At 37.3% G+C, this 19,637-nt stretch overlaps 1 protein-coding gene across 1 annotated transcript; it reads right to left on the bottom strand.

Annotated features, from left to right (window-relative positions):
* Window positions 1-2,387: 2,387 nt before the first annotated feature.
* On the bottom strand, window positions 2,388-10,046 carry cpa4 (carboxypeptidase A4). The gene is made up of 11 exons (XM_084733779.1): window positions 9,906-10,046; window positions 8,891-8,972; window positions 7,477-7,611; window positions 7,247-7,345; window positions 5,902-6,003; window positions 5,689-5,790; window positions 5,266-5,376; window positions 4,839-4,929; window positions 4,484-4,683; window positions 3,873-3,957; window positions 2,388-2,682 (listed from the first exon to the last, which is right to left on the bottom strand). Exons 1-11 carry the CDS (start codon window positions 10,016-10,018, stop codon window positions 2,495-2,497), a joined length of 1,308 nt encoding a protein of 435 aa, XP_084589905.1. The 5' UTR covers window positions 10,019-10,046; the 3' UTR covers window positions 2,388-2,494.
* Between the last annotated feature and the right edge of the window lie 9,591 nt (window positions 10,047-19,637).

The following is a 19,637-nucleotide window of genomic DNA, read 5'->3' as shown; positions in this document are numbered from 1 at the left end:
CGTACGAGAGGTAACTCCAGGGTTCCCTTTAAGTTGCGATCAGTGTTGAGAGGCGGGAAGCAGGCGTGCGCGATTTCTTCCTGCACGTGTTTAGATGGCAAACTCAGATTTATTAAACTCTCATGGAATTTGCACTCATTGCGTCTTTTTGCACATTATACAAATGACTTATGTTTAATATACCGACAACGATGGCAGTGGTTGAGATGTGCTTAGGTTTAGGGATATCATCTAGACAGAACCTTTTTCTGCCATTCCTGTGTACAGACCACACTTCAGTTGTGTTTCTCCCTGTTTTAATGGTTAAAATAGTAATGCAACTTGTAAGTGTTCAAACAGAATCAGAGACTGTCAAAGTAATTGCATGTCTTGAGAAAAAATTTAATAAGTCTAAAACCGTTTTTGCCCTGAGAGAGGGAGACAGATCATTTTATAATAGTCATTGTACTACAATGAATACTGTGATATCTAACTGCAGATTCAAATTCTAGTCCTAACCATTTGACAGACTGTGGTTTAAAAATCACATGTACGTCAGTTTTGTCCTGAATCTAACGGTGCAATATCAAGTCCAGGTCTGGGCCTGCAAGTAAAGAAATCCCACATAAGTTAGTTTATTTAACACTCTTTTGGACCAAGTCTAGGCAAGTAACAGTGCTGATTAATAAATGATACATACAGAACGGAATAGAAAATATTGTCTCTTTTAACGTTTGTTGAAAATCAACCCAAATCAAGTATCTAATACAATATCTCTTCAACTTTCAGGTAAATAAAATTGTGTCTGGTGCGTGTATGTGTGTGGTCCCCTTTGGACACACACTAACATCAAGTTTCTTCTTCTTCTTCTTCTTCTTCTTCTTCTTCTTATTATTATTATTATTATTATTATTATTATTATTATTATTATTATTATTATTACATTTTTAAATCATGTTTCATTGTTGTAAGTCTATGAAAAAGTTGAGACACCTCAAAATTTCAAGACAACATACTACATACATAGTACATCAGTTCTGAGCCCAAGTCAAATTCTTCAGTTTTGAAAAGGTTTTACCAACTACTGATCTTTGGTTGAGATAATTTACTTTTCTTCTTCAGATAAATTTAAATATTTGAATTTTAGAAACCCCAAAATGTTGTATTTTAAAAAATTATAGCATAAACCGTTTAATTTTAAGGCAACAAAATAGTAACAAATCAAGTTCAGAGTTAACTGTGACCAAATTTTGAAAAAACAATTTTTTTTTAGCTTCTCTAACTTTAACTTTTAACAATAAATTTATCTAAGGAATAATACTAAATTATCTCAACTAAAAGTCAGCACAAGGTTTGTAAAGAGTTGGGCACAAAACTCAAAATTCTATTGCAGTATGTTGTACACCAAAATTCAAAAAAGTGTTAATAGTTCATCAACTAAAATATCAAAAACTGTGTCTATGGCTTGGTGTCTTTTCCTCTAAAGTGTGATGGTGGCTCATCTTCTTAAGTCTCCATAAGCTATGGCTGCCAAAAAAAAGTCTTAAGGGAAAAGAGAGAATTTAATAGTTGTTGCTCCAGACAGATTTTTTCCCCCTTTTTTGGCCAAAAATGACTCTTTTGATCATAAACGTTGCAGACCCCTGACTTCAACAAACCAAGTAGATGTAATGTTTTTTTCAGTGGTGAAATGTAACTAAGTACATTACTCTTGTAATGTACTCTCTCAGATTAGAGGCACTTTACATAAGTGAGAATGAAAAATGTCTCTAAAACAAATAATCTCAAACCATCCAGTTATTGAAAGTAAAAAACAGACTCATCTGGCCTCTGTACAGCCTGTTAGTCTTTATTAAGATCAGGGCTGCCAAAACTGCGGCGCCCGGACCAAAGTTGGCTCACCATAATGTTTATTCAGCCCACCAGATGGTTCTAGCTTTAATCAAGTATGAATATATAAATTGTTAATTATGCCGTTTTATTTTTGTCTGTCGTCTCCTTTGTCTCTCTCACTTTTCCAGTCTACCTTCACCTGTCTTGTTCAATAGAGGCAAAATCCCCCAAAATAATATATAAAAAAAACCCTCTTTAAATAGGATCCTTTATTATTAATTATTTTTCAGAATCTGAGCAGAGGGATAGAGCAACTCTTTGCATGGGAAGTAAATGGAACTTGGGATCTTAGTATAATTTTGTATCTACACTGTAAAAACTAATAAGTTGGGTGTAAAAAAAAAGAGTTATTTTTACTTTAAAATCTCAACTTTACTTAGTTGTTTTGAGGCAATGGGTTTGCATACATTTTTGAGTACACCCAACTTATTAGATTTTACAATGCAGGTTGACCTTATTTGTAAAACAAACTGAACACAGAAAGACAAAAAGGAGTGCTGAAACACAGACAAACAGGATTTTCATGACTTTATTGCTCAGCATTGAAGTCAGATGTTTTGCATCAGCATAGCATAGAGAGGTGTTCTGCAAGCTGAGTAAATTGTTTTAAAGTTTATCCTCTTCAATAAGGATGGTCACGGACGTGCTCCATGATGTGCTTCAGAGCAAGCCAGGTCTCAGAGGCGGTAGGGATGATCTGATTGGCTGGCAGGATGAAACCATAGCGACCAGTGTCTCTCAGCTCGAAGGCAAAGGAGTACTTAATGCCGTAGTTGTAGGACCAGTCAATGCTGCCACCACTGGCTTGATCTGAGAGGAGGAGGAGGAGGAGCACACAATAAATATAGCAGGGTTAGTAGCAGCTCTACTAACCAGGCTGATAATTTGACAATTTGAGTTTTAAAAATGCAATAATAATAAATCATCTGAGTTTCAATGTTTTACATGAACACATCAAATGCAAAATTGGTAACTTTAACTATTATGATCAAAATATACACCTGGTGGGACATTTTACAGTTGGAAAATAAACTTGTCAGTGTGCACTGGGGTACAACCTGTAAAATGTCAGAAGATAGTCAATAAAAGCCCGAGGTGGATTCTTGAGATTCTTTGTTTTGTCCGACCAACAGTCAATCAGTTTACAGCAACATATGACAAATAAAAGCATGAAATCCTCACATTTGAGAATCTGGAACCAGAGATAGCTTGAAAAATGACTGAAACGATCAATCAGTTGTCAAAAAAGTTGATTTTCTTTTAATCAAATAATTATTTCAGCTCTGTTTTATCATACTGAGACTTTCAAATGCACCCCCATCATCTTTTCTTCTGACAGTTTTATAGCCACTAGAGGAGACCAAACATATTTTCATCTAATCAAGAAAATTACTGTCTTGTTGACATGTTGTACCTTGATGCAACCATGACTTTGTTTCTAAATCACCTCACCCTACCAGCATCAGACAGATTAAAAAATAGATATTCCTTCAAGAAGTCACTAAAACTCAAATTGATGAATCACATGTAAATTTTGTTATGGCAGTTCTGGAACATTTTTGTGAATTTTATTTTCTTTACTTGGTGCAGTGAGTTTGTGACAGTTTTGCTTTTTTTTTTTTTTGCTTTTTTTTTTTAAATGTTTTGATCATGATTATTTAATGCTTGCTCATTAAAAGAGGGATAAACAGAAAACTTATCTAGCTATGAATGACATATGGCAACATAATGTTTTTATTTTAGATATTAAAAGATATTTGGCTCTCATGAGTGATTGCATAGATGAAAATCATTCCTAACCTTGAAAAGATAACAGTTAAAATTAAGCTTTTTCCAAACTTTCAAGACTTTGCATGAACTCTGTGTATCAGTTCAGTATTATTTATCATAATTATAAATATACATTTCAGGAGTTTGTCATGTATGTAACTTTGAGGTGAATTTGAATTTGAGGTGCAGTGAAGTTGCCTTGCACAAAAAGGATAAAAACTGTCACTCACAGATGATGTTGCAGATGCTTCCAACCTTGTATCTGGTACCATAGAGGGAAGTGAGTTTCTGCACTGCTGCTCTGCCAACAGAGTCCTATAGGGAACAACAAAGAAGCGCACAGAACTGTTGTTCAGCTACAGTGCACAGATGATAATGACAGAAAACAGCTATAAAGGAGTGCTTTTTAAGGTTTCCACTTGAAAAATATTAAATGTAAAAAATCTGGAGAGAGTCTGCACAGTTTACAAGTCAGCCAGTTTTGTTTATGTAGCCTAAAACCACAAATGTGTCTCATATGAATAACTACATGACTGTTTCTCAGTGTTAATAGGTGTGATTGTATAAATTTTATGGAGTATTTTCCAAAAAAAGAGCTATACTGGCTGAATTAAGGGGCATCATAGTGTAGTGATGAGTTTCAATTCATCGATCTCAGAGCAAAATATTTGACACTTCAACTATAAAACTTTAATTGGATAAGAAATCACAATCCAGCAAAAGTTGTCTAGTGAAGGTTGTTAAAGTAGTGTGCTTATAGGTTATAATAGCTGAATCTTTCAACAGTACAGTACATTTATGAAGAGAAAGTGTTGCTTTTGATTTGATTGTTGTTTCTTACCAGCTCAGACTGATGGGGCACATTCCCACAGGAGTAGCCGTAGGGGTACATGAGCAGCTGGGAGTAGGCGTGGACGGAGATGAAGGATTTGAAGTTGCCGTGGCTCTTGATCAGGTTCACCACATTCTTCACCTCGATCTCAGAGTGAGCAGAGGGTCCGTGGTAGGAGTCAGAGCACGGGTTCCTGCTGGCACCAGGGCCTGGAGGGAGAATTTTAAATGAAAAAGCATGTGTGACATTTAATGGACACCATACACACATACATATGACACCTGTGGGTTTTCAACCTGAGGAAGCCACAGGACAAATGCACCGTTTGCACCTAAAAAAAACACAGCAAAGTCAGTTCACTGACCAGCAAAGCCTGCATCCCAGTTCCTGTTGGGATCGACTCCACGGCAGACGGAGCCTGGGTTCTTGGAGCGAGTCTTACGCCACATACGGTCCTGTACATCACACAGTTACCACAGTGAGTCAAGCACCTCATAAGTCAAGCCAAATAAGTTTGTTAGGATTTACACTGTATATGCATTTTTATGTGGTGGGTGAATGTAAGACCCCAGGATTTTAAACATCAAAAATGATATGGTTTAGATAAGTGGTTTTCAACAGCAATCATATAATCTTTTCCTCTAAAAAATCTACCTTACATGTAAAATGTTGAAATAATGTGTTTTGGTACACACAACATAAGAAAAAAAGACAGTAACAGTGATATCAATACGAGGGAAGATGCTGCTGTTTTGAGTCCACATTGTTTCCATTGATTGATAGTGTCATACGTTGCTGTGGGTGTAAGCGTAGCCGTCAGGGTTGGCCAGGATCAGCATGTAAATGTCCATGGAGTTCAGCAGGGAGGTCAGGGAGGCATCAGTACCATAATCAGTGGCAATCTGAAAAAGAACTCAAGATATTGATTCTGTAGAGATAACACTCTCAAAAAATAAAGCAATCTCCCATATCTTAGGCAGTATTTGTGACAGTTTTATCCAGAGTTAATAATGTCTGCAACAGTAGAAAACAGGAAAACTTCAAGATTATTTATGAGGAAGGAGGCTCAGTGCAATCGATCGAGTCTAGAAACAAGAATTGTAGATGGAAGATTATACAGTATCTGCCTTTGGGGGGGTTATGGACTTCTGGCAGTCTCTGGAGGAGATCTAATACATTTTAATTTATAAATCAAAATACTCAGCCTCTTGTACCTTGTTGGCGGTCCACACTCCGGTAGCCTGAGACACCCACTCTCTGGAGTGGATACCTGTGTCGATCCAGATAGCAGGACGTTTGTAACCTCCAGTGCTGAACTGAAATACAAAGTCAACAGAAGGAAAACTTAATTATTTCAGCAGGACAGCGTTGCTTCACAGCTTATACACTCATGACGGTACAGTACAGCCAGGTGAGGTGTGCCCTACCTTGAGCACATACATGGGCCTGTTTTCATAAGATCTCCCAATCTCCTCCTTGGTGACCAGGTTAGGGTGCTGAGCCACTAGAGTGTCCATCCAGCTGTAGATCTGTATTGGAGACAAACCAACCATTACAATATGGACAAATGTGGTGTGTCTGATACTAAACACCAATATTTTAGGTATAATTTAGAATTTATAACTCCACACAAGGTTGACTAACAGTTAGCTGACTAGTTCAAGAAAGGTTTGTATTTACATTAGACAACGCTACAGAAAACCCTTTATCCTTATGTTTAGTTTACAAATGACTTGACTTGATGTCAGACAACTTTCAAGATGTATTTGATTTAACTGACATCAGTCTCAGGATAAAACAAAACAAATACATTTCATATACAAATGCTAGTAGTGAAAAAGCCATCAGATCTTTTTAAGTAAAATCAGCAATACTACAGTGTAAAAATACTGTTAGATGTAAAAGTCCTACATTCAAACTTACTTAAGTAAATATACAAAAATATTAACATCAAGGTACTAAAACTAAAAGTACTTGTTCTGAAGAATAACCCATGTCAGAATTGTATATAATATATCACTGGATCTCAGTATAATTTTTTATGCATTGTTTTCATCACATTAATGTCGCGGGTAGTTAAGATAAAGTTCATTTTAATTATGTTATATAGATCAATACAATGTGAAAATATCGAGCTAAATTTCCATGTCATGTCTGTATCACAAATATCTGAAAGACTTCAGTCATAAAATTGTTAAATAATAGTTTTGTTGCTCTTTGTGAGTTGTGAGTTGAATCGAACTGAAATCATATCATGGCGGACTTTGCGATATCAGCAACTCTTATGTAGGTGTCCAAAGAATCAATGTAAGATTGTATTGTCATGAAACCTGTGATTTACAGCCCTACTGTATAGTGTAACCTGGAATATTACATCACAATTTATTAGCTGATTTTTATTTCCTATTAATACAAAGTAACTAGTAACTATAGCTGTCAAATGAATTTAGTGGAATCAAAAATCTATTGAATTAGAATTTATCCTAACCTGGAAATACTCAAGGATGCTACAAGTACCCCACTATTTTACCTAAGCACAGTACTTGAGTAAATGTACTTAGTTACATTCCACCACTGTCAAACACTACTTAAAAACTTAGCTGTTAACCAGCTGGTCAACTAAGTGACATAAAAGCAAGTGTGACCAGGAAATTAAGTGTAAGAACTTCAACACTGTTGTCTTCACATTGTTGTTTGGAAATTTGAACATTTCCAGTCAGTGGCTAATCTGGAGAGTCACGAGTAATTTATATGTTTGTATAAATAGCTTACTGTCTCCAGACCATGATAGGCTCCAAAGTTGAAGCTCCTGGTGCTGCGCTCCCTCATCTGGTTCATCTGCATCTCAGCTTTCTCCTCATCAAGAAGCTCCTGAATGTGGCATGCAAGAGAACTGCAGTTTAGTGATGTCATCATCATTTCATCCTCAAAACTAATTAAAGTAAATAAAGTAAGTATGAGAGTCTGTGTTCATAAATGACTGCATGTGGAGGATTACGTGCCTGAAGGTTGTCAATAATGACAGAGAAGTGGATGCTGTGTTCACGGAGGTATTCTGTCACAGCACTCAAACTGGAGCGTGGCACTCTGATGTCAACAGGGAGCTCAGTGGAGACTGGGTCGAGCCAGAAGTCCAGCTGGGATCAGACCGGCAAAGAGAAATCACAGATCAGACAGGAAAACCTGAACACTACAAACACAAACAAAGTAATGTATTGAAAATGGGAGGTGCTGTACTCAAATAAATCCTGTAAGCATGAACTCCAGTTTTAGGTTCCCTTCATTGGCTCTCATTAAAACTGATAGAGTATTTTATCGTTGACTTATAAAGTCATTGAACTGTAGCGCATTATTGACCACTTAACCACATGTATATCTGTACTAGAGATGAATAATAACGTATGATATCAGCCTTTAAAATTAAACATTGGTATCAGCATTTTTGACAATATGACAGGCCAACAAAATAACACTTTAAAGGTCAAATATGCAACACACTAGTGTTCAAAAATAGTAGCACTGGGTCAAAATTCATAATATTGGAGCGATTTGTTTCCCTCTGATTCCTCTTGCTATTTGTAGATATTTCTCAGTGTCAGGTATTTGAGGAGATCTCACTCTTTGAACACTATAAATTTAAGTGCCCATCTGAAGAGCCATCAGCCTGATCTTTACAATGAATTTGTGCATCAGTAATCTGGACGTATAGCTCTCGATCACCTTGCTACTAGGTATAAATAAAGATGAATATTATTCTAGACAAGGTAATGTCGACAGATTTTTTTCTAGGCACCTAGATGTGTTCTCTGTGTTCCTTCTTCTTTATGACTCACTCATTACTTCACAACACCTTCTTTGTTATTTGTTCTTTGAGGTGCAAATATTCCAACATTCTTATTCAGAGTCAAAGCTTTTTTTCCTCTAATGCGAATCACAAGGAAATTACCCAGAGTGAAGCTAAATGATTCATCTAACCAAACTTCAAGAGAACTAAAAGGCACATTTTCCAAACTGAGGGTCTGTTTATTTATCGTACTTGTTTGCTTCTTGATCTGCATTAATGTACTCTATCTCAGAGGAGCAGCAAAACATTTAATAAATAGCATAAAATGAGAGGAGAAGGTTAATCACTGGATTTCTTCTGTATAAAGGGTGCCACAGAGAGTTTCTGACTTTCTGACAAGGTCAGGTGACCTCCAACCCACATCAACTCTCATTTTATTATTTCACAATACATTTGATTTGTCTTCTGCACTTCTGGGAAGTTTATATGAAACTGTTTGGCACTAGCAGCTGAGAAAACTTGAATGTAGGCGTTTTTGTATTGTATATCCAATGCAATGTGTGTGTGTGTGTGTGTGTGTGTGTGTGTGTGTGTGTGTGTGTGTGTGTGTGTGTGTGTGTGTGTGTGTGTACCTCCCACTCCTGTCGAGTCTCCAGAGCCTGCAGGAGTTGGATCTGCTCCTCAGATTGTACATTGACCCTGATGACCTGATCTCTGGAAGAAATTCAGTTTCTGAACATTATTATTTACATTTTCCATTTTTAGTTGATGCTCTTAATCTGGTGTATAGTGAGTTCGGCAATAGAGGAACATTTAATTCGCTGCTGCTTACCAATATAATAATAATATAATTGTATAGAGCAGTGCACAGATCAATAAATCACACTTTATTCTCTTAAATATGACAGTAAGCCTAGTCATGTTTTACCCATAGAAAACCAATGTACTTTTTCAACTTGGATAGTTATTGCATATAAGGCATCTAAGTGAGGAAATTACGGTGACAAATATTGCTATAAAGTCATAAATCTGCGAGAAAAAACTCACAAATTTACAAGAACAAACTCACTTCATAATTTTTGAGAATAATTTAGTCTTTTTGTTTTGTTTTTCAAGTTTTTCTTGTACATTTGTGAGTTTTATCTTGTTAATAAACAATTTTAATCTCAGAGAATGTACAAGTTTTTCTTGTAAATTTGTTTAGTTTTTTTTTATTCTGAAAGTGGTTTAAGATGGTATTTGTTTTGTGTGAAAATGAACTTTATAACTGCAGACACACCCTCTATATTTTACTGTGTTCACCCTCAACACATTTTCTTATTAAGTTTCTATCAAGCAGCAAAGTTTACTCTCTGCATCACAGCAAGTTTTGGTTTATTCTGTTTTCTGACTATTGGAGACGGTTGTTAGGTGCCACAAATGTTGATTGGAGTGCCCTTTATGATATCAATAACATATCGGTATGAAAGGACAGGTTAATAATTAGATTACAGAGTACTGAAACACCTGGCTGGCTTTAAATGTCACTGACTCACTTTCTATATAAAATAGCCACATTATAGCCACACTGAACACAAAGCTAGAAATATCAGTGTGAATGTGACCACAGTGAGTGAGTGTTCTTGTGGTGTGCACAGATGGACTTACCCAGTGAAGACTCTCTCAGCTGTGGCCGCAGCCACGAGCACCAACAGCAGCCAGAGGCCTCTCATCTCGTCTGTGTGTCCGGACCGTTTCAGGACCACAAATGCGTCAGGCATGAGTTTTTCTAGTCTCCCGCTATCATGAGGTGACAGGTGGACTGTTCCCACACAGGAGAGTCACCTCACTCTGCTGATAACCACGCAGCTCTCCTGTCTGGAAAAAAGTTATTTTGAGTGACAAAATTTGCTGAGTATGTTTTATTTTATCTTTCCTGTCAGTGCTTAGCTGCAGATTTCCCCCATTTTCTTCCTGACTTTGTGAACTACTTTCCTACAATAAACTTGATCTTCACATTTTGTGCAGTTCTGTGTGGTGAAGGCAATAGATATAGTGTGGCTTCATTTCTGAGAAGCAGCTCATGGATTCAGATTGTTAAAAGCACGAGCACTACATAATCTTGAATGCTGTTAAGTTATGAGAGATGGATTACCAGAGTATATGTGGGTGAGACAGCCATGATTTATGAAACAATATTATACACTTTACTGTCCCTGTAGGGAAATTTGTTTAGGATTTGAATGCTGCACATATACAACAATATTTAAAATGTAATTGATGTAGCCACAAATTAGTTTTTATAATGGTTGAGTTTACACTGGGGCGCCTGTATCGCCTGCCAGAGGGTAAGAGCTCACATTTGGCATGGAGACCATTACTTGGGTCATTAGATTGTTTGTGTTTGCCTAAGAACAGACTGCTCATACACTGACTGGTTTGTTCACCCTTTTCTGTTCTGACAAGAGAAGACCTCTGTGCACAAAGCCAGACCTATGAAGAAGCTGTTTTCCCAGTTTGGTGTGGAAGAAAAACCCCATCCAACATGAACTGGATGAACTGGGACACAGACATTGCCATCAACTGTAGCAAATCCCTTCATCCAGAAAAACCTGAAACCAGAAGAGCAAAGGCTGTTATAGCAGCTCATAAATGCCCATGGCTTCAGACTGAGATGTTTAATAATTATATATTGGTGTAATGTTCAGGTGTCCACGTGTCTTTCTGTGTGAATTAAGTAAATCACCCTACAAGATTCAAAAACTCTTGCATGTGGCCACAGTAACCAGTAGATGTCAGTGTACTACCAAACTTCTGTTACAGAGAACCATACAGTAATAATAGATCCCATTTATGGACACAGTGAGTGAGTCAGATTAAACAGGCTGGAATTAACCCTGAGTCTTAAATGACTGATCACCTACTGAGCATTTTTGTCTTGATCAGTGTCATTATTAGAGTTGGTGAGCACAAGAGTGGGGAGCTACTTACAAAGCTGAAATGAGTGGTCAATTTATCTATTAGTGGATCAGCAGAAAAATAATCAGCAACTGTTTTGATAACTGATTGATCATTTAAGTCACTTTTCAGTTCAACGCTTATATAGTCTTTTTAACACATGATAATGCTAATAAGCATCTTGTAAGAACTTATGAGGGCCTTATTACCTATTAACTATAGGACTTTAATATGAAACATTCCTGTTATATTTTGTAGTTCCTGTACAACCATGATGCCAAAAAAAGTGGGATGTTGTCTAAAACTGAAATAAAATATAAATTTTCACTTGAATTCAGTACAAGGACTAGATATTTAATGTTCAAACTGATCAACTTTACTGTTTTTTGTAAGTATGCACTAATTCTGAATTTGATGCCTGCAACATGTTTCAAAAACGTCGGAGCAGGGGCAACAAAAGACTAGGAAAGTTGTGCAGTATTCAAAAAATGGCTAATTGGTAACATGATTGGGTATTTAAGGAGCCTCCTTGAAAGGCTCAGTCATTCACAGGCATTGATGGAGTGAGGATCATCACTTTGTGAAGAACAGAGACTCTCTTCTCTGCTCATTTCAGCAAGACAATGCTGACGTTCTGCAAGTGTCCCAGCAGTGTGGCTTCATTGTAAAAGAGTTCAGGTACTACTGTCCTGTCTACAGTCCAGCCCTGTCTCCCACTGAAAATGTGTGGTGCATTATGAAGCACAGAATACAACAACAGAGAGCCTGGAGTGTTGAGCAAGAATGAGAAAGAATTTCACTTTCAAAACTTCAACAATTAGCGTCCTCAGTTTCCAAACACTTACTGAGTGTTGTTAAAAGAAAAGGCGACATAACACAGTGGTAAACATGTTCCTTTTCCAACTTATTTTGGAACGTGTTGGAGGCATCAAATTCAGAGTGAGTATATATTTGCAAAAAGCAATAAATTAATGAGTTTTAACATCAAACATCTCATCTTTGTACTGTATTCAAATGAATATAGGTAGAAATGTTTTTGCAAATCATTGCATTGTCCTTATTTATGATTTCCAAAACGTCCAAACTCTTTTGGAATTGAGATTTTAATATATTTATGTAGCAAGTTACAAACAAGTTATGAAAGAGAGTGATAAGGACCTGATCTACAGTCCTCTCTCAGCCATCCTCCAGTGGTCCAAACACAATCAAATCTAATTACTGTCAGCAGAGGATTTGGGTTTGTTTTAACTTATTTATCCCGATATTCACTGGTTGATGTGACAATGTGCATGACGCAGCCTCCCTGTTCTCATCAATTGCTGTGACACCCCTCTAAACCCTCCATCTCCCCTCTCAGAATTAATAAAAAGAGGTTTTAACGTGTCACTTCCCTTTCTTTTCACTCCTAAACAATCCCATGAGACAAAGCGGGAGAGAAGGGGGGTTAATAGGCGTGGGAGGCTACAGGGAACGTGGGAGTTGAGCTGGGGCTTTCCATCTTTCTCAGTGTGGAAATTATTTATTGCTATTCTTGCTGTGTGCGTCTGAAAGTTTAATGTCCCCATGAAAAGTGGCTTTACATGCAAATGTGGGTGTAGTGTGTGTTTTTCACCCGTTTTTCTCCCCTGTCATTTGCCTCTAAAAGCTATATGAACAAGGAACCCCCAACTAGCTTGTTCCACATGACTTCCTCTGCTACACTATAAATAGATCCATTTACATTGCATTTCATGGCTGAGCTCTCTCTCAATATTTCAGAGGCCCACCAGTAAATTGACCATTAATCATTTATTGCTCACTTGTTCATCTGGTTTTGCACATAGTCTATATGCTTAGATATAACAGGGCATTCAGTCAGTCTTCTTGATCTGTATTTTTGATATTTTCCATCAGTTCATGAGAGAGAAGTGATGACTTTGCACCAGTTTTATGTCAGTGTGTGTGATGGGTTATGTTGGTCACCTGAGCACGTCTCACTCATGTGATTCCTCCGTCTGTCCAGTCTGGCGGTCAGATGACAAAGGCAGAGAGAAGTCGGTCACCTGTGACTTCCTTTTGTAAGGAAAAATCTTTCCTCCGATTCGATTACACTGTTAAGATATCAGCCTGCGATGTCCACTGTGCATGTTTTGTAATCTAATTGTCTGTGGTGTACCAACTTTTCCCTCATCCTGCTTCATCTCCAACGGAATAATTTTCCACAGTGAACAAGACATAATGAGAGCGAGACAGTGACAGTTTCTCTGCTGATGAAAAAGTAAAAGTCAGACCTCTGATTTAAAATGCATCATGACATGCGGCTGAACTTTCTGATCTATTAGCCCACAAATGCTGCCTCTGCCTCTTGTTCTGAATGCTAAATATTGGTTGTCGCTGTTGAGGATAGAGAGATGCTCCTTGTTTCTGTGGGACTGATACAAAATGCCAATATTTTAGAAGTTTACATGTTGTATTACACGTTGTATACAATATCCCACATTTATGTTTACCAGTTATTGACACAAATAAGTAAAATACATCACTATATGGCAGCATTAACCATAAATATAGGACATGCCAAGACCACGGTGACAAACAGAATCCAAAACAACCCTGACATCAAGTTGTTATAGCTACTGTGTTAGAAAACAATCATTTACTCACACATCTAGCAGACACAGAGCAACATCCCAGTAGAGTAATGCCTCTGGTCACCTGATGAGTGAATGTGGAAGTGCTTAAAACATGGATTCTTTCTAGCAGCCAGCAGGGGTTGATTCTATTCGTAGCAAATACAAAAACTGCCCTCTTACTTGATTTTTAACCCCAGTAAACAGTTTTCTAATGAGTTTATACTGTCAAGTCTTCTTCAACACACCATGATGTTCATTTGGTAAATTATCATCCCAGTTCGAGTAAAATAGATGATAAAGGAGGGTATGCTTTAGGGTGTGCCTACCTTGTGATTGGCAAGTCGGTACCATGGTGTGTCCTTGGCTTCTCTGTCAGATCCAATCAGGATGGAGACGTAACAATGGATATCCTTGTCTGTTCCATGCTCTCTTCCAAATATGGTCACTTCTGGCTCCAAAAACAACAACAACAAAAACAAAACAACAATCCACAAACCAATGAGTGATGTCACAATGGGCTTACACTTGGTTTCAGCTGTTTTGGTTCATCAACCACTGAGACAAATATCTATCTCTTTCTTTACCAGACACTTTTTTGGCATTTTGTCTGAGCTCGTTTGCTGCAAACAGTTGTCTATGGTTTCATATGGGGGTCCCAGTCTGCATCTGGGCTGGAGAACCAAATCTTGGCCTTCACCTAAACAGCACTAAAAGCTGTGTAGCTGTGTACCTTTGGCGGTACTAACATCTCTTCCACTTTGCAAATGGTCATTTTTTTCAATGTTACTGTCAAAATCAACACTAATCTTTTAATTCTGCCTTTTTGGGGATAAAAGAACTGAACAAGCTGAAAATAAAATACTTCCAATATTAAATGTTTTGGCTAACCAACCCAAACTTGTCCTGACATGTTACCTGTTGCTAGCAAAGACGTTTTGAGTTTACATCTACATCTATCCTGCTGATGTTGGGAAAAGGTAAAGTTGATACTGATAACTGATAAGATACATAACTGATTGTTTTGAGATGCCACAGTGGTGCATGCTGATATGTTTCACGCCTGTGTTTCAAACGATAACACTGTAAGTACCCCTCAAGCATAATTTCTGGAGAAGCCACTCTAAAAATGAATTGAAATGTGACACAGTATAAAGGAATGGGTACAGAGTAGGTTTGAGTCTTGGTTTGAGGCCCGTTCAGAACTCTATAGTGGCTTAAGCGCCTAAAAAAGCAGGCTGAATATTTGTAAATATCAGCAAACCTCTGTAGAATGTATAAATGAAAACTTCATGCTTCTTTGTTGAATATATTTCACATTCACACGGACTTTGTTAAAAACATGCATTCAGACGTTTACACTGATCTAAAGATTATGCAAGCTGTGAAACAGAGCTGCGTTTCTAGAAAATCCTCCGTGGCGCTGTCAGATTTACATTCTCCATGTTTGTCAGTTGAGGGTTGATGGAGCCGTACATCTGCGCGACATCACAGATGCAGAGAATGGAGAGGTTTGGCTGCATGTTTCTCACTGTATGAGAATGAGCAGTGAATGTTAACTGTCCCAAGGCGCGTATTTCAATGCTGAAAATCAGCGTTTTTCCTCTTTAATGTTGTTACTTCTTCATACTCAAGATGACATGTTTCCCCGAAGACCAACTCATTACCTTTCTCCTCCCTGTCAACCATGTGAGCTAACAGCAAGCTGACAAACTGTCCTTTGGGCTGTTTAACTCTGTCTAGATTCCAGCACACATTAGCCTTGTTTTTGCAAAGACAGCTGCAGTGCTTCACAGACATCCCTGCAACACATCCTGCATCAAAACCCTTTAAATGCTGCCTCTTAGCCTTTTTATCGTAACATAGATTTCTCAGTCTTGATTGGATGATGGACCACTTCATTCTGGGTCTGACTCTGCATCATGGCATCTTGCCTTAAGATTTATTTATTACGTAATAGTCTAAGAAAAGACCACAGCAGCCGAGGAAGGCCTCAGCTTGTGTAAAAATAGAGCGGCAGGCACAAAACGATCCAGTTATATTTAGCAACACTACCCCGTCCACTTCTAAGAATAGCAGGGGGATGTTTCATATTCATCCTAAGACTCTGCCTTGTACTTGCCAGGACGTTTCTATCCCTGTACTTTCTGAGTAGAATGGACAGACACTGCCTTCTGCAGAGTTGGTGTATGTTTGTGTGCTGGCTGCGGGCTTCTTAAGGTGCATGTCATCAAAATTTTACACACTATTCCTTATTCCATTACTCATCACCACCTATTTCAGCATGCAGGCATCTCGTAGCTGATGAGCTTATAAGGGGGAGCGAGGGAAATAAAACTGGCAGAAATGGCAGCTCGGAGACTCAAGCAGCTCCCCTTATCAGCTCAAGTGATATTAGATTCATGCTGAGCTTGTTCAAGTCTGCTTTATTGCTTTAGAGTCTCAGTGCTCAATGGAGGTGGTCCCTGCAGTGAGAAAAGCTAGGACGTGTGATTCCCAGAGAGGTGCGAATTAAAAAGTCAATTTTTTATGTCAGATAAGATGAAGCGGTCTGATGGAACTATGTAAAAAAATTAATTGATCTGTTTTATGAGAAAGTACATCGCTGCAAGATATTTTCAGGCTTAATTTAGTTCCACAAGTTTTGAGTCACTGTAAGATGAAATTTAAAAAAACTCAAAAAAGACTCTTTTATAGACTTGATTTTATGTACAGATAGTTTGCATACATTTTACTACTTTTTACTTTTTGTGTTACCGCTGTTTGATAATATCAATAACACCATTCTTATTAGAGGAAAAGTTTGACATTTGGGAAATATACTTATTGCCTTTCTTGAGTGTAGCCCTGACTCTTTATTTGCACATAGTTTTTGGATATTGTAAACAAAAGCCCCCAGATCAGAGGCAAATCAGTGGTCATTCGGTGCTTGCAAACACGCCCCTCAGTCATACTGAGTGGCAAAACAACCTTCACCAAGGCTGCCTTATAGTGGGGAAAGTGGGAGTAAAACAATTGATTGTCTGCATAACATTAAAGGACTCTACAGTGATCCTTACAACTTACCAAAGACACAGTGGTTTATGAACATTGATATTTGGCCTGCTATCAGGTTTCCTTACATTTATATGTACCTAATTTCGATGCCTGGGAAATACACAAAGTAAAGAAGTATTGCAAAAGCGGATGCTTTGTTGTAGTGTTACTTAAAGGTAGGAATTATAATAATAATAATAATTATTATTATTATTATTACGTCACTCCCTCACAATGCAATTTTAGCCTCCCTACCAGTAGATGACATAACCTACCATGTTTCTGGTGTGTGTGTGTGTGTGTGTGTGTGTGTGTGTGTGTGTGTGTGTGTGTGTGTGTGAGGGGGTGCTTACAGTGCCAATTAAAGTTTCTGATTATAGCTTCAAGTGGGAGGCGAACATAATCATAATATAATAACTCAACATGAAGTTAAAAGTCATATGCAGATAAACATACAGAGCAGATAACGATGAGTACTCATTAAAATCTTGGACAGGACTGGAGCAAGGACGAAAGAAAAGTCCACTGGCTGTAATTAACACACTGTCACTTGCTACAAAGCCAGCCCACGTTCTTAGCATGTCAGATCACTTCCCAACAGCATCAACCGATTGTTGTGTTGCTATTCTGAAAGCATGTAACATCCGTGCCACATAATAAACCAGAAATGCCTCAAATTTAATGGAGAAACATTGGACTGTGTATTTATAAAGACAGGATGCTATTACACTCACGCACACACACAACATTGCCTCTGCATCTCTTAATGGGTGGTCATAACAGCAAACCACTAAATAAATAAAATATAGCACACAAATTTATATGGATAATAAACGTGAAAGTCTGATTTGCTGCACCATGAAGCAGATGGCACCACAATGTTCTGTTATTTCTGTTCTAGATACTCCATGTTCTTGCTCTTCTGACTCTCTCGACGATCCACGCAGCACTAAATAATAAAGCAGAGGTTCCATAAAACGTGATTGCACAAAGAATGTCAGTCTCATATAATGTGAAAAGTAAAAGGCCTTTGAGGAATCCTTTAGCTATAAACTCCAGATGGCACAATGTGACTGAGACGCCTCATGGTACAGTCTATGACTGCATTCCCACCAACATTTATGAAAACTTCATAAACCCAAACCCTTCCCCCAATCCCATGGATAAACTAAAAAACCCATGAATTCTAAACTTAGTCTTGTTTTTATTAGTTCATAAAACAGAGATTCTAGAGATACAAAGTTTTCACCTACAATGAAGAAATACTTGACTCCACTGAAACTTCATAAAATATAAAGTTAAAATAATGTGGTTAACACTTTCTACAATGCTCATGTCTATAATGCATTATAATACACTATACATTTACTTAAAAAGCATTATACTGTCCTTATAGCAATGTATAATTTATCGTTATGAGCACTCAGAAATATTCATAATGATAATCATAAAACATAACAACTTATAAGGCAAGGTGTCATAATACTTTGTAACTTTTGGTCACTTACCAACTTTTTTGCATGCAAGTATTATATTAAGTATTTTGATACTTTATCTTATAAGTCATTAGAAAATGCTTTATTACATGTTGTGATTATTAAAAATGATTATTATGGGTGCTTGTAGCTATAATTACACAATAAGAACAGTCACATTATAAATATGTTTATAATGTATTACAGACTTGGCCATATTGTGATTTTGAGTAATTGTGCAGCCCTACAAAGCGGCACACATTTTTTCTGTTCTACTGCCAACAGCACACTGAGACGATCCTTGTCAGCTCAGTTTCCAAGTTCATTGTCACAAAGTTCTCCTAAAACAGTTAAATAAGTGTGTTTAAAGTACAGATGAGACATTTTACTGTCAATGACCCCTATAATTTACAATATGCTGTATTACTCAGTGATGACCAACATATCCAAGCTGCTAACATAAACAAAGTTTAGTGACTTCCTTCCATAGTTTATGTCCTGAAGTGGCTTATTCATCATTTCAGATCATTATGTTTTCAATATTATCACTGACTGATGATGGTTGTGTGTACAAGTTGAGACCACCTCAATGCACCATTAAAGGATGAGGAAGAAAATGATATATTTGTGAGCAGTTATTAAAGATTTCTTTATTCAGGAACCGAGAGGCTTGGGGCTTATACAAAAAAACTATAATTTTGCAATGTTCATGAAGGAAACAATTGTTCGGAATGATGAATTTTTAACCATTGCAATAAAGTTTAAAAAAAAGAGGCAAAAAAGTATTGAGAGATAAACTAACACATTGTTTATTTTGGTCTTTTAATGGCATTTGTTTGATGGTAAGAAAAAATAACTTTATTATTCAAACAACTGACTGGCCCGCTATAGATCATAAAACACAGAAGCTGCAAAAGACGCACTGATTTTGTCCTCAGAATGCTGCATTTCTCTGCCAAACTTGGTAAGACAGAATGTCACCCTGTTATTACGCATTAGATCTTGATATCCACACTTCAAAGGTGTAATGGTGTGAAGTGCGTCTGTTCCAGTGTGCTGGCTCTTTTTGAACAGGTTTTATTGGCATCATTACCCCAGGACAGGTGCCTATCAACATAGAGGGAGTCTGCAACATGAGAAAATTGTATTTTCTGTGTTTTACAACAGCCTACCATACAGATGAATTTGTAATTATACATTATAACAAAATAGAGATTTTCATGAGAAGCTTTAAAAGGATAGCTCAAATTGTTTGAAGTGGGGTTGTATGAGGTATTTATCCATAGTCAGTGTATTACCTACAGTAGATGGCAGTTGTTAAT

Source organism: Lutjanus erythropterus, chromosome 13, assembly GCF_056507025.1.
Source record: "Lutjanus erythropterus isolate fLutEry1 chromosome 13, fLutEry1.hap2, whole genome shotgun sequence".
NCBI classification, from domain to species: Eukaryota; Metazoa; Chordata; class Actinopteri; order Lutjaniformes; family Lutjanidae; genus Lutjanus; species Lutjanus erythropterus.
The sequence above is the reverse complement of the archived record's forward strand: the minus strand, read 5'-3'. Positions and strand labels throughout refer to the sequence as shown.